The sequence below is a fragment of the Ahaetulla prasina genome, chromosome 3 (assembly GCF_028640845.1).
Source record: "Ahaetulla prasina isolate Xishuangbanna chromosome 3, ASM2864084v1, whole genome shotgun sequence".
NCBI lineage: Eukaryota > Metazoa > Chordata > Lepidosauria > Squamata > Colubridae > Ahaetulla > Ahaetulla prasina.
In genome coordinates, this window is record NC_080541.1 from 176,756,168 (window position 1) to 176,771,486 (window position 15,319).

Sequence of the window (15,319 nt, forward strand, 5' to 3'; positions counted from 1 at the left end):
ACGTGATATAAAGAGTTGTAATTCGATACCGTAGCTTTCTGTAAAGATCAGTGATGCATGTATGACTGTTAATTTTATCACTTCTCTGGACAATACAGTGGGGCAGATCATTTTAAAATCCTTTAAAATCTGGATCTAATAATTTAATTGGAGGCCATTTCATATAGCGTTGTATATATTGTGAATGATGCATCTACTATTATCCTCCTCCCCAATCCTTATTCCATAAACACCTATTATATTTCTGAAATTTTAGGGCAAAAGAACCAACAACAAAAGGTTTTTGCCAATCCTAATTTTTATAACATTCACACAACACACGGTCATATTCTAAACTGCCTGAAATTATAACACTGTCTTGATTTTTGTTGTTCAATTGCTAAGTTATGTCCGACTCTTCGCAATCCCAGAGACCATAGCATGCCATCCTTCCCCGTCCTCTACTGACCCCCTGAGTTTGCCCAAATTCATGTTTATTACTTCGATGATACTATCTAACCATCTCATTCTTTACTGTCCCCTCCTCCTTTTGCCTTCAATGTTTTCCAACATTGAAGTCTTTTCCAATGAATCCTTTCATCTCATTTGGTGGCCAAAGTGTGTGAGCTTAAGAGTCAGTATCTATCTTTCCAAAGGACAGTCAGGATTGAGTGATACAATCTTGATTACATGAGTGCAGTAAACCATGATGGTAAATACTTTATTTTACTTTACTTAGGAATAAGCAAAATGTTATAGAAATTGATGATCATGTCTTTTATAAGTAAAGGGGCATCTTTTGCTACATCCTGTACTATTCTCTTAATTATAAACTTTACAAAAATAAGGCCATTGGCGCATTAACCTTGATGGTTGTGACAGTCTCATAACGGCTCAGATTCTCTTCTTCTGAACTGTATAATATTCTCTTGCTTTGATATCTCTAGATGAAGGAAAGACTGGGTTGAAAATGGGTTGTAGATTTGGACCTCAAAGTCCAGCCTAGGGATGAAACAATAGATGTCTTGGAAAATTTCTGGACACTGAAGAGAGTTGTTATGAACTTTTCAGCTTGGGATTTCCTATAATTTTACTTAAACATCTCTCATACAGTAGGTATCAAGAGCTTGTTCTTGTATCTAGTATTCTTTATTATCTGTTCAGTGGCTAAGTTCCCATCACCAATCTCTTTCCACTTATGACTGTATGACTATAACTTGTTGCTGGCAATCCTTATGATTTATATTGATATATTGATCATCAATTGTGTTGTAAATGTTGTACCTTGATGAACGTATCTTTTCTTTTATGTACATTGAGAGCATATGCACCAAGACAAATTCCTTGTGTGTCCAATCACACTTGGCCAATAAAATTCTATTCTATTCTATTCTATTCTAAGTTTGGCCTGGTAATAAACCTGAGATTAAAAAATAGGTTTTCTAGGTCCTGAATAGCTTATGTTCTATTCCAAAGCAAAGCCCCATGCTCCTCACTCCCATTTTGATCTACAACATAGACAAGTCCTGATTTTCCATTCTACATCTTAGTCCTGATGCGAATGCTGCCCTTGTTCTAGGATCCTGATTTGTGAGTTGTTTAACTCCAGTTTTAAAGTTTAATTTCATGAAGGGTGGAATGAACATAAAGTGAAAGATAGATCTGCAATTGGAGAGACAGTACTAGACAGTCCAGTGACATTCCTTCCACATTTGCTCTAGTTCTTCCTAGTCTTCCAATCTTGTATGTGGTCCCTAAATGATTTTTTTCTACTAGGCCAAATTGCTTCCACCCCAATAGCTCCATCAATTTTCAAATTAAAAATGTTATTAAAAGATAACAAAGAAAATTAAATTTCTGCAGGCAAAAAACAGGTAGAAAATAAGCAAATAATTGAAGAAAAGCAACATTGGTGAATATGATTGAAGAGATAGAACAGATGATAAACTAGATATGAATTATGTATGTGATCTGTGCCGGTAACTTGAGTGACATTTATTTCTGACCAGTTGAACAAGTTAGTGTTAGCAAGAAAGGATTCACAACATAGAGACCATAATAAAAGACTGTGAAGAAATTTTAAATGAAAAATATAGTTAAACTGGTCTGCCCAACTTGTGAAAAAATGTGAGGACAATAGGCTGAAGTCATTTTCATATTTTCAAGTCAAATGTTTAAGAAATAGAAACAAATAATGTGCTGTTGACTAAGGATAGCAGGAAAAAAATGTATTTTTCAATGAAAGAAAAATAATTGGCTTGGTGGTTAAGACACCAGTCTAGAAAGCAGGAGACCTTGAGTTCAAGTCTCACCTCAGCTATGAAAGCCAGTCTGAGTGACTTTGGGCCACTCTCACAGGCCAACTCACTTCATATGGTTGTTGTTGTGAGAAAAATAGGAGGAGGAAGGTGTGTTGGATATATTTGCCGCCTTGAGTTGTTCATAAAAATAACAAAGGTGGAATATAAATAAGTAAATAAATAAATAAATGTTTAAAATGCAACATCCTGCCTCTTAACCTTGAAGTTTTATTAAGTTTTGCAATTCAGGAATAGATCTTAACTTGCCTTTCTCTCATGGAACCTAATTAAAATTTGTGGAATATCATTTTCTTACCAGTTAGAGCACTCTATATTACCTCAAATTTCTTTCTGGAGGTGGAAAAAATTGAGAGTAATGGCCAACTCTGTTCTCTCCTCTAATATTTTACTGCAGTCCAAACTTTCTAATATTTACTCTGCTTGAGGGAGCTGTCCTGAATCTTCAGAATCAGGAAAAAATTCACCAACCCTAAAGGGCAAGTTACATAGTTCTTATTAACTCCGTTTTCCAATTTTAGTAGAGCAGTTAATATTGCAATTCAGTTCTGTACCAAAGGATATGACCACTCTAATTTCCTCAGCCTGTGGTAATCCTCTACTTAAAGTAAACGCTGCCAGTAGTTACAAACAGTTCTACAAACTACTCCATTCAACTGCTGAAGAGGTAGCCTGCCCCGTCAAAAATACCGGTTACAAATGAAGTGAAATTATCATTGGACAGATGCAAAAAAAAAAGAAATAGAACATAGCTGCTAGATAAACTTAAAATCTGATGGGTATAATTTTATATTATGTGGAGGTCTTGAGAGATTAGCACAACCACACCAATTGATTGTGCTATGTTTGTTACTAAGAAAGAAGTGCTGCAATGCTAGCCTGCATTGGTCCTTCAGAGTAGACTATTCTGTGCAAATGTCACCAACCGAGATCCATGCAGTGTTAATCTTTGTTGGACTAATGCCAATGAGTATTTTCAGGCTGTTTTTTGGAGGCTTTGATATTTCCAGAAACCATGGAGTCTCCTCTCTCTTCAGAGGCTGTGCAGCATCCCCTCCACCGAGTTCAGCAGACACAGGAAGTTAAAGCCCGTGGCCTCAAGGAGGCCTTGGATCAAAACCAGGCTCAGTTGAAAGTAAGACCTGAAGGTTGCATCATCAGAGCAGCAGGCCAAGTCATGGGATCACCTGAGTCTCAGTTCCCTAGTGATGACTCCCTGGCATCTGTGAAAATAAGCCCATTGCGTCTGAATAAAAACAAGAAGGTGACGCGAAGAGATCCTTTCATGGAGCCTCCTAAATTCAAATGGAAAAGATAGGGCTGTTCAAGTACATCCTGGTATCATTTTGCAGAGACAAATATATTTTGAACAAACCCACCCATGTTACCCCAAAGCAATTCTTTCATGGAGCCTCCTGAAGTCAAGAAAAAGGTCCCTGGGGGAAGAATGGAGCCGGACACCTCTCAGAACAGCGCCTCATGATGATGATGATGATGCCCAGAACATTTCATATTAATCTTTATATTTATGCTGTTTAATTCCTCAACCAGTGGCTTTCTGGGCGTTTTGGATTACAACTCCCATCATCACCCTAACCAGTTGTGATCATACAGGAGGGAGCACCTAATAGGATCATCGCTCAGTACATTTGAAGGATACTGTGTTGAGAAAGGCTAAATGTAGCATCTTGCACATGAAAGTGTAAAAAAAAAATTGGTCAATACTTTTTCTTAAAATTTAAGATACGTTATACTCAAAACAAACTGGATCAAACAGGATTTTTTAAAAAACTTACAAGAGCAGTCAATATGTTAGATTAAGAAAAATTTTGTTTAAATTTCTTTAAATAGTGGGAAGTTTGAATAGTAGTTCAATAATGGAAATCACTTTAATAAAATGGTTGATTTTTTTTCATGGTCAGTTTTATTAATATAGAAGTATCTATTTCAAAACGTTTCTGCCAGGATATCTTCTGGATAAGTGTTTCTCATCTTTTAGCTGGGGGTGAGGAATTTTGAGAGCTGAAGTTCACATTTTTTAAAAAGCTGCCAATGGTGAGAAACATCGGTTTTGGATTGCTGTAGATCTAAATTGCAACTGGTATCAGTATTAATATTATCATTTGAATAACCAATGTGCACGGCACTTCAGGGAAGTTACCCTTCAGGTATGACTGAATGTTAATACCCAGAAGCCTCAGTCAATATGGCCAGCAATGAGGAATGCTGAACTGTGTTGTTCAATAACATTTGCAAGGCCAAAGTTTCCCAACTTGCATTTCATAGATGACAAGGGATGAGCAACCTAACTCAGAGACACAGCCAAAAAAAGCACATAGTGCAATCTCTCCTTTCAATACCTGCCTTAAAATCCATATACTATATTCTTTAACAGCTTTGCATAATCTCCATACCAAAAAGTGCAGAACAGTCGTTTTCATTACTTTCACATTTCTTTTTAATACCAAGATATTTGCTTTTGGCCATTTCATCTATTTCCCCCCCCCCAGCATCTATTATAAAATACTGTATCTAAATCTTGGTTTATTGCAATTGAAATAGGACCCCAAGCACATTTCCTTGTAACGTGGAGAGGGCACTCCACATAACAGAATGACCTGCTCTCGTATGTTTTAAAAATACCATAATTGCTAATCCAAGTATTGACTGATCAATAACCAAGTGTAAATTGGCCATCTGCAAGTCTCAGACTGCAGCCATGGCAAACAAGGGGCAAACTGACTTGAGAGCATCTTAAGCTAAGATAAGAATTCACACTGTGGCTCTGTAAAAAGAGCTGTAGCTTCCCTTATATGTATCCTAAACTCCCAGCTACAGAACTCCAAAGCACGTGATCTTCTCCTACACACCTATTTTATCCTTGCAAAAATCCTGTAAGGTAACTTAGGCGGAGAGTAACAGAGCCTGGAGTAGCTTCCTCATAGAATGGGGAATATCATCTGAACCTTCCCATGTATGGTCAGACTAACACCACAGGACTGCCTTCCCCAACTTAGTGCCCTCTAGAAATATTGGTCTGCTCACTCCAATCCTCCCTGCTTTGCTAGTCTGGAAGGGTACCAGGGATCTGGAAGGTCGCGGAGGATAGTAGGGCTGCTTTGTCTTTACAACCCAGCGGGGAGGCTGCCGCTTTCAAAGGTTTAGGGCGAAGTAGTTATATTACTGACACTTCAGCACTCTGGAGGACCATTCTGGGGACGGTTCTGCATCCGGGCCGTTCCACTTGTTCCTCTCCTGGCAGCAATCGTCGTGTTTTCAACTAGCCTTTTCTAGTGGGCGTGGCTTCTGCTTGCGAAATCAAATCCAAAGCGGCCTGTCATGAATATTAATCAAACCCTCGACCAATTACAGCAGGCTCAGCTGTTTCACAAGCTGAACTCGTACAGAAAGTTTTGAGTTTAGGTTTTTTTTTTTCCGCTTTGGGAAAGAGTTCAGCGCTCGATCAGTGCCTGGAGCGGAGCTGCCGGACCGAAGGCAGTTACCGAGCTCTTTCCAGCTCGAGCTACAGCGCAAGATGAGCGTAGCCGTGGAGGAAGCTGTCTTGCCGTCCATCTCCACCTTTGCCGGCTTGGTGCCCCTGGAAGAGAGGCGGCCCGAGATGGTACGGGAGCTATTGGCGGAGGGAGTTCTTTGGGAAGCGAGGACTTGCGATCTCTCAACTCAGAGAGCGAATGTCGTTTAACCGGAGACGCGCACGGAGGATCTTACAAATGTTGAAAAATTGAAAATAGATATAAAGAGCGCGACTATCTCTGGCAGGAGCTTCGGAACCGGCCGGGCAATTTTGAACAGAGGAACGCAAAGGCTCATTTCTGTTCCAAATTGCCCAGGGTTGCTTCCCCGCTTGCCGCCTCTCCTTGGTCTAAATGTGTGTAACTATCTACACGCGCCTGTTGCTCTTTTCGCTGGGGCTGGGGACTGGAACGAGACGCGCAAATCTGCGGCAAGCAAAATTGTTTCTCAACCGCGTTCTTGAAAAGCTGGCGGAAGGCAGAGTTTAGGAGACCAATGCTAGCTAGACTCGTAAAGGGAAAGTTTTGGAGTTTGTTAATCGGGAGCAAAGTTTTTTCCGACAGCCCCCAGCCCTGAGCAAGGGGATTGGCGGCACCATTCTCCACTTATCCGAGGTGGGCGCGTTTATTAGTTTATTCTGGTCCTGGTCCAAAAGTACGTGCGGAGACTAAGCAGGGTGGAGTTCCTGATCGGGCTGATTTGATGTCCCAGAAAAGTGCGTTGCCATAATTGGCGGAATCCTTTATCTGGAGTCCCAACTCCATACATAGCTAAGCGTCGTCGGAAAGAACAAACCTGTTAGTAAAGATTCTTGGGCTCGCTTAAGAGTTTCGTTTTAGTTGAAAGCAAGTTAAACTGGGCGCCCGAATTTTGTGGACCTTCTCCCCCTTTTCATTTTTTTTTAGGGGATTCCTTGCGCATCTTTGTTGGCAAAAACTCATTTTGCCTTTTCGAGCGTCTTTTCAGGTTTATACAGAATAGTGCTGAGAAATGTCTAGGTTCGAGTTTTGCCTTAGCAAACAAGAGAGGAGTATTCTTATAAACGCCTCGGTTGGGCTCGGAAGGGATTCTGACCGAAGTTCCCTTGGCGGCAGAATTAAACGGCTTTCGGCAAAGGGCACTCGGCTCCGGGCATCTGTTGGCTTTCAGACAAGTCCGGGGCGATCGCTCCGCGCCCGGCCCGAGGGGGTTCGCGCCAAGAAAATATCGCGGTGGCGGTGCTCAGAGGGCGGGGCTGAAAAGTTCAGGTTAATTTACTCCTCCATCATTCCTCGGTGGAGGGTACGTAGGGACAGCTGATGCGGAGTTTCTTCCGATCCCGCGGTCGAGACGGTGCGGGGTTCAGAGAAGCCTGGTCTCCGGGGAAGCAAGTAGAAGGCCTACGCTGGGGCTGCTCGGAGAGAAGAGCGCCTAACCCGTTTTTCAAGTTTGGGGGTGCTGTTACTAATGCTGGGATCTGACTCCCGGGCGTGTTTAACTCCTTCCACGCGGTAATTCCTGCTCTTCCCTCTGCAGAGGCTGGCTCCTCCTTCCGTGGAAATTGCCACCGCCATCAAGAGGGAAGCCGACGAGCTAGGTAACTTCGTCGACCTGGAGTTCATCCTGGCGCACACCACCAACGGGCAGCCCAATGGCGGGGTGGGGCCCGCGCATCCCGGCGGCAACCCTAACTACCCCCTGCCCGAAACCCCGGAGAGCTGCGGCACCACCTATGACAGCGATAGTTCCAACTACCAGCCCCCTAACAAGTTCGCGGCGTCTTACCTGCCCAGCCCTGGCCACAGCTACGTAGCTGAGCTCTTCACTCAGGACATGCAGCAACCCCCTCCCTCGGTGGGTCCGAGCCACTGCGAGCTCCAGCGGCGGGAATACACCGAGCTGCGCGCCCCGGGCTTGGCCCACCCGCCCTCCGGCTTACCCGGGGGGCTGCCCTTAGAGCACCTGCGCGTCAAGCAGGAGCCGATGGACGGGCAGTCCTGCATGCTAAGCGGCCCGCCCGAGTGCCTGGCGCCCGGAGCCCTGGACCACAAGCCCCTTCTGATGCAACCTCTGCTCCAGCACCCGTCTTCCGGCTTCCCCGGCGAGCAAATGGGCTCGGGGCCCCAGTGCCAGATGGGCGGCGATCTGGGCGCGCAGATGGGGGCTCCCCAGCATTACCCGCGGCCTGCCCACCTCTTCCAGCCCAATTTCGCAGGGCAGATGCAGTCCCAGTTCCACGGACACTTCAGCGTCTTTCGAGAGCCTTTGAAACCGCGCGCCCAAGGCATGCCCGGGCTGCTCGTCACGCCGCCCAACTCGCCCGTCTTGGATTACTACGCCCCGATGGGTCCCCCGGAGGAATGCAAGCCGAAAAGGGGCCGGCGGTCTTGGGCCCGCAAACGCACCGCCACCCACAACTGTGAATTCGCCGGCTGCGGGAAGACATACACTAAGAGTTCGCACCTCAAGGCGCATATGCGAACCCACACGGGTAAGGGCGCCGGGCAGGGTCAGGAGGGGCATTGGGTAGAGGGAGACTTCTCCGGCTTGGTGGATGCTGGTGGGCAAGCCCCTTAGTGGAGGGTTTACCCCACCCGTGATGGGATAGAATGCAAGGGCACGAGCCCCCCCACAAAAAAAGTTAGGGAGACATTTGTAGAGGCTCTCCGGCTGATCTGGCTCTGCCTCAGGGTTATGCTACAGGACCTCCGGAGTTAAGCGTCTTCCAAATGTATTGCTTTTACTTGTCCTTCTTAACTTTCGGGTTTCTTGGACAATGCGGCCGGACCGATGGCTTTATTCAGCCCATCGAATAGTTTTAAGTAGACCACTTATGGATTTGAACTCTATTCAAAAGTAACTTTCTCTTCCCCTGTTCGGTGGGGTACTGTCAGGAAAGTATGTGTTAGCCTGTAGCCTGAGTATTTGAACAATAATCTGATTATCAGATTGGCTGTTCAATTACTTTCCTCCTCATTGGGAGACGGGGGAGAGATGGGTGGAAGCAGGATCGAGAAGATGAATGGTGCAATCTAGAGACAATAAACTCAATTCACCTCGATAGCCTTTCCTAATGGGAATTTAATGAGTCTCCACGCATTTTGTACTGGCTGTGTAATGCGAAAAGGATGCTTTGCACTTCTTTTCACCAGGTTAGAAAGTTCACTAAACTTTTTTTTCTCACTCTTTCCCAGGTGAGAAGCCTTATCATTGTACCTGGGAAGGCTGTGGCTGGAAATTTGCACGGTCAGATGAACTGACACGCCACTACCGCAAGCATACAGGTGTCCGGCCTTTCCAATGCCAGCTATGTGACCGTGCGTTCTCTCGATCAGATCATCTGGCCCTGCACATGAAGAGGCATGTGTGAAGCATGGCTGGCTCCCTGGGGCAGTGGGGTGGACTATGGTAGGGCCGAAGAAGAGGGGAGGGGGGAATGCAAGAGACCAAGGACTCTATTTATGAAGGGATGGAATATTTTCTTATTGGACTAGCTAATTTATGTATATATTATTGAAACATTTTAATATTTAAAGAGAAACACTATTCTTATGGAAAAAGTATGTATTTAAAAGTGAATAGTTACACAAATCTGCCTGCTGTAGGGACTGTAGTTTAAGAAAAATTGTCCTGGAGGTTTGGTGTGAGCAGTGTAAATTTGGCAGGATTATCCCCAAACCCTCAGTGTACAGCCATAATGCAGATCCCATCTTGATTGTCTCAAGCTGTCCATTCAGTTTTAATTATTGTTTGATTTATTACACAATGGTATTTTTTTTTCTTGTCATGTTAAAAGGCTCTGTTTTATAAAACTACTTTCTAAAGTAGACCTTGAAATGGGGAAAAATTAAAGTGGGTGGAATTACGAATCCCCTTTTGTTCTTCAAATGGGTTGTACAAAATAAATGAAAATCCACACATAACCATCCATATTGATTTATAATATGTATAATTAATTATGGATTAAAGGCAAAAAGCTTTCTTGACCTCTTAAAAGTAATGTTCATTTTTTTTGCCAATCTTTTAGTATTAGCTTTTTTTGGTATTAAATTTTTTTTAATGACGTTTTGTTTCAGCTGTAAAGTTTCCAGTATGGTCAATCTATTCAGACCAATAAACAACCTGTGATGATGTAACCCTTCTTAAAGCAAGTAACATCCACCAATAAGTCTTCAGCTGACAGCAGTGCGTGTTTTGGGATTATCCAACTGAAGAAACTAAAATGGCCACTTCCGGAATAGATTGTAAAATAATATATACTCTGAACAAAGACAAGAGTTGTGTTGGTAGGTTGTGCAACCTATAGTGTCTAGGAACAAATGTTTTGCAGCAAAGTTCTGTGCTCAGAAGTAAAGCTACAAACCCATACACTTCAGGTTCCCATCTTTTTTTTCTTGTTCAGGGATATTGCCAAAGCAGGACCAAAAATTGCCTTGATTCACAATTCTGAGAGGTGGTAAAACCACCTGGTTATAAACAGAGCCTTGAGAAAAATGCCTTATGAGAATAAATTGTAAATAAACTGTACTATTTTAGTGCTATTAACCAATGAAAGCCACTGTAAGTTACACGACTATGCATGCTTGTGTGCTAATCCCCATTTGACTTGCATAGCACAAGTCATAACTTGGTTTGCTGATATTGGGTTAGCATTTTATATAAATGTAGACATTATTTACAACCATGATTTATGGCTTAATATGTTTCAAACCAGCCAAGAACAAATACATTTGCAAATAAATATAAGTAGCACTGCAATTATGATTAACAATGCAAGCCTAGATATATTGAATCAAAAATAAATTGGTTTGTCCTATATCTTATTCCCAAATAAGTGTACATAGAGTTACAGCTAAAATGTGGTTTTATATATTAATTATAATACCTCAACGTGTTGTATAGGATTCAATCATGTATGGAAAAAGCCATTTGCTTTTTAACCACTGTGTAAATTTAACTCTATTCCAATGCATATTAGTTAATGAATTTTACTGGTGATGTCACTCCATCTCTCAATTCTGAAAGCACATGAATCTATGGCATTTTCTGAACACTCTATTCATTTGCACAAACAAAGATGCCTTTAAAGTACTACAATAGTTTGTTCCAGAAGGCTAATGATTAGTAGGCCATTGTTTTTAAATCATCAATAACTTTAGATGCCGGTTGAACTATTAAATTACTATTTTATGGACCTGATCTCTGATGGGGGCACTTCATTACACCCTCTGAGTGTTAAATGATAGACCCTTAAGGATACTTTTGTCTTTAAGTGGGGAACCCATAAGTTGCTTCAGAACGCCCAGACCATCTAACAAGAGGGCTGAGGCTGAATTGAGACTTATACCTTTTAAAACCCATAGGGTCTTTCTCCTGACTTTTATCTGTGTCATTGGTGATTCCCTCTAAAGCATAGGTGTCAAACTTGCTGTGTTATGTTGCCCTTTCATGACATTTTTCCCATTTGCGGAGCTGGGGTGGGTGTGGCATGTGTGTGACGCATCTGGCCCACAGGCCACCAGTTTGACACCTCTGCTCTAAAGGACGATCCTCAAGCCAGGTACTGCTGCAGCTGCATTTTTTTTTTCTAAATGGCTTTTGGATTTTATTTTTTATAAAGGGCATTTTTGTCCATTTCTGCTATACTTGAAACGTTCTTTTTGGAGGGGAAAAAAGACCTCTAATATGTAGCTTATGCAAAAAAAAAAAAGTTGTAATTCTTTTTTAACGTGCTGTAAATGAATATGTGTTTTGTTTTTTAATTGCTCAGGTCCATTTTATAAATGACCTCAGCTCTGGTATGTGCACTGCACCTATCTGTACAGTTTGTGAATTACCAACTCCCATGCAGAATGTTAGCTTTATGTATATGCATACCTAGAAATATTGTTGATCCAAAATAAAATAAATAAAATATAATAAAAAGCAACCACTTTGTTTCTGACGTGATTGGAAATAAGGTCTTTAAATGAGAAAAGTGACATTATTTGTTTAAGAGATGTCTAAAGCACCATCTTTGGGGGCAAAGGCAGCTTTCATATTTAAGAACTAAATGTAAAGCTATTTTTAAAATACATAAAAAGCAATCTAGTTACGAAGTTCAATATACCGGTAACAGCAGCAATGCTTTTAGTAAATTAGGTTGAAGAAAAATGTATTTTAGAACTTTTACAGAATTCTTAAATTGGAGATATAAATTGCCAGATCTCATTTCACAATATAAAGGAATCTTATCATGTGCCATTTTTCAGTAATTACACCTCTTTGGAAGACAGATTTATCTTTTTTTTAAAAAAAAACCCACCCTATTCTCTTTTCCTTATGTGGCTTAAGTAAGTCAAATTCAGGAGCCAGTACTGTGATCCGGGCTGTAAAAAGGACTTTTAGATTCTCAGTTTAAAATGATCCCAAGTTTGTCAGTGTGTTCATTTTTTGAAGCTGGGCACTGCCCATCCCTCTGGCTCAGTTGAGTTCCTGCACTGGATCTACTGGTCCTTTCACTCCTCACTAAGTACTGAGGCTTCCTTTTAAATTAACATGGGCTGACTAAGCTTTAGCAAGTCTTTCTCCATCTTCTCTCCCTCCCACAGCCACTTATGTACTTCATTTTAGGAGCCAGACTTGTGTAGACTTGTGTAGATGTGGCATTACCTGCACTGGCAAAACCGATTATCCAAAACTATGTAAGCTGTGGCTAGAATTGAGGACTGGAGAAGTTTCAGCCACATGCAAGAATTGCAAGCCACAATCATCATCTTCATAATTCTGCTGGAGAAACATTCTTTTCTGTTGTTTATTTCTTAGGTGAATGCAGAACAGAGGAGTTTCTGCATTATTGGCCACTATATTACACTACATTATATTTTGTACATTATTGGTAGTACAGAAACCTTGAAGCAATTCTGAACCCCTAGTTAGAAATGAAATTGAGGCAACTATTTTGTAGAGTTTGGGCATTGGGCTGGTAAAGTGTTAAGTGACACGGGCAAGTTTCATTTGTTGAGTGCTGTATGCATATATCAAGCAACATATCTTACACAAAGGTATACAAAGACAGCAACAATATAAACGTTCATGAAGTTCAGTCCACTACAGGGAAATTAACATATTTGCCCTTCTGGAAATGAACATAACTTTCAAAGATTTGTTTTCACTTTCCTGCTACAGAAAAAAGATTCAACACAAGCTGATTTTATTTCTCATGCTGGAAGCTAGCTATGACTCATTAAATCTAGTATAGACATGAGTTTTGGATATGGTTAACCCACTAATGCATCATTTGGCTTCAATAAGCTACAGTAGTTATATTTGTATGTGTACTGTTAATTTTATACTTGTAGGGGGGGAGATACATAAATTTGTTTTTGGGTGGAAATTGCTTCCTCCTATGATAGAATATTAACAAACATGCAACAAAACTGGATAAAACAAATGATTTTGTAGAATTCTTGATTAAAAAACAGGCCAAGGTTTTGGATGATTTTTCCAGGGTTTTGTTCAAAAAAGCCTTTGTTTGTAAATGGATAAGAACATGAAGTGAATGTTTGGTGAATTGGGAAAGCTATACTAGATGAGCTTTGCGTGTGTATGAGTAATTGGTTTTGGTAAAATGGTGTTCCTAAGCTACTCCAAACATCCTGTAATGCTGGAAAAGCTGGATCCAGAGTTTGCCTTCTTCATCGTCTTGGAATAAAAATCTGCAGTGTAAGATTGATTTGAATCTTTCTGAGAAGTGGAACAGGATGTTTCAGCCTACATTTCACAACTGCCACTTAGACCTTTGGTTGGCTGTTGTTCTGTTCAGATTATACTTGACATCAATATCCTAATGAAGGAGAAGAGGGCTAAAACAATGCTTTTTACCCTTTAAGGCAAAATGATTATGTTCCATCTGCCCAATTTTGTCCATAAATAGCAAAGACATGCACATACCAACAAAATTAACAAAAGCAATAAAGTGGAAATACAACATAAATGGCACAGGGAAAAGAAAAACAAACCATCAAAATCATCATACCAAATCTAGCATGGGTACTTTTAATTTCAAAATTAAACTGTGATGGTAAGACTCCCAGAAGAAAAGGAATATCTTAGCCAAATGCTGTGTGAGCTAAGTCCAGCAATCTTCAGGAAGGCTTCTCCAAGCCAAGGCAGTAGCAACCGAGTGGGTTTTCTAATCACATTTGCTGGTGGTGAAATCTAAAGAAAGCCTCTAAAGCAGTGTTTTTCAGCCCCCAGCAATTCTGGGAGCTGCAGGTCACACGTCTTAATATTGCTGAGGTTGAGAAATGATGCTTTGCAGGTCTGCAGGTAGACCCTAAGCTTAGCTTGCTGGAAATTGCTATCGTTTGAGGATCTTGCACTTTTACCTCTCCTGCAAAATAGGGACTGCTTCAGAAAGTGTACAATACCAGTGTTACTGAGAATAACAACATTGTGTCAGAGGGAGGGAAAATAGTTTTCCGTACAGACAAAATGTGGAGCAGAAGTAAAGCTTTACCAAGAATGTTCTGATGAGCTCTTCACAATTGTGCCTTTGGCACTTGGTGTCACTCTGGAACTACTGTCCCTGTTCTGAGAGCTGATCAGAGAAGCAGGGGGAAAGAGAAATTCCCCGAGCGAGTCAGCCAATGGTGTTCTAACAGGCTAGGGAGCATGAATCTCTTAATAATTTGATCCTACAAAAGGGTAAATGGGATTTGTGGTTTTACTTGCTGGACTGCTGGCAAGGAATGAAACGGAGAGAACCAGCCCAGCCTTATACTAGTAGGACCCATTGTTAGCTAGATTTGTGCATAGAAAGAAATGAAGCTATTTGTACAAATATAAAGAAAGCCAGGTATTCTATGTATAGTATATAGTATTAGCTGGGCTAAATATAGTGGGTCTAGAGTCTAACTTAGATTCTAAGGAGCAGCACTTTTAGTTTATAACACAAAATCTTAAAACTGGAGTGATGATGAGGAGACTTCCTCTAAATTTAACAATACTTTTGATATGCCCCCTTGTGCTGATTTTCTGTAATGCGTTTTCACATTATTTGGATGTAACAGGGCTAAAATTGCATAACACCATTAGCTTCCAAAATCCATTATGAGGCAATCTTTAATTAAGTTTTCAAAAGAGTTGCAAGCTTTGAATTTCAAAGAAAACAAGAAAATGTAAAATCCAGAAAAGAAAAAAATAGAGGAGAAATGTTGATATCTGAGCCATATACTTTTTAATTTCCCAAATTAAATTGTAATTATGCACCTTAGTCTCCCCCAACTTAGTGGGGAATGGGGAGGATAGGCGCTCTGATCCGATACCTCTGAAGAGTGCCAGATTAAGATAGGGTACATCTTGCTCAGTTATTGGAAAGTACAGAATTCTGCGAGTGAGATGGCGGTACCTAAATTTATTAAGTAAGTAAATAGGATTGCAATGTTATGATGATTGTGATATGGGGGCAGAAGATGAGCAAAGGAGGGCAGATTGATGAAAAGAAAGCACTAATTAGTATGAACCAT

At 41.2% G+C, this 15,319-nt stretch overlaps 1 protein-coding gene across 2 annotated transcripts; it reads left to right on the top strand.

Annotated features, from left to right (window-relative positions):
• Window positions 1–5,719: 5,719 nt before the first annotated feature.
• Window positions 5,720–11,739, top strand: LOC131195517 (Krueppel-like factor 1). 2 transcript variants are annotated; one of them, XM_058177483.1, is made up of 4 exons: window positions 5,720–5,919; window positions 7,347–8,301; window positions 9,005–9,170; window positions 9,887–11,739. In XM_058177483.1, the coding sequence occupies exons 1-4, from the start codon at window positions 5,833–5,835 to the stop codon at window positions 9,936–9,938; spliced, it is 1,260 nt and encodes a 419-aa protein (XP_058033466.1). In that variant the 5' UTR covers window positions 5,720–5,832; the 3' UTR covers window positions 9,939–11,739. The 2 variants fall into 2 exon arrangements, with proteins under 2 accessions (XP_058033466.1, XP_058033467.1); XM_058177484.1 differs by having other exon boundaries at window positions 9,005–11,739.
• Window positions 11,740–15,319: the final 3,580 nt, after the last annotated feature.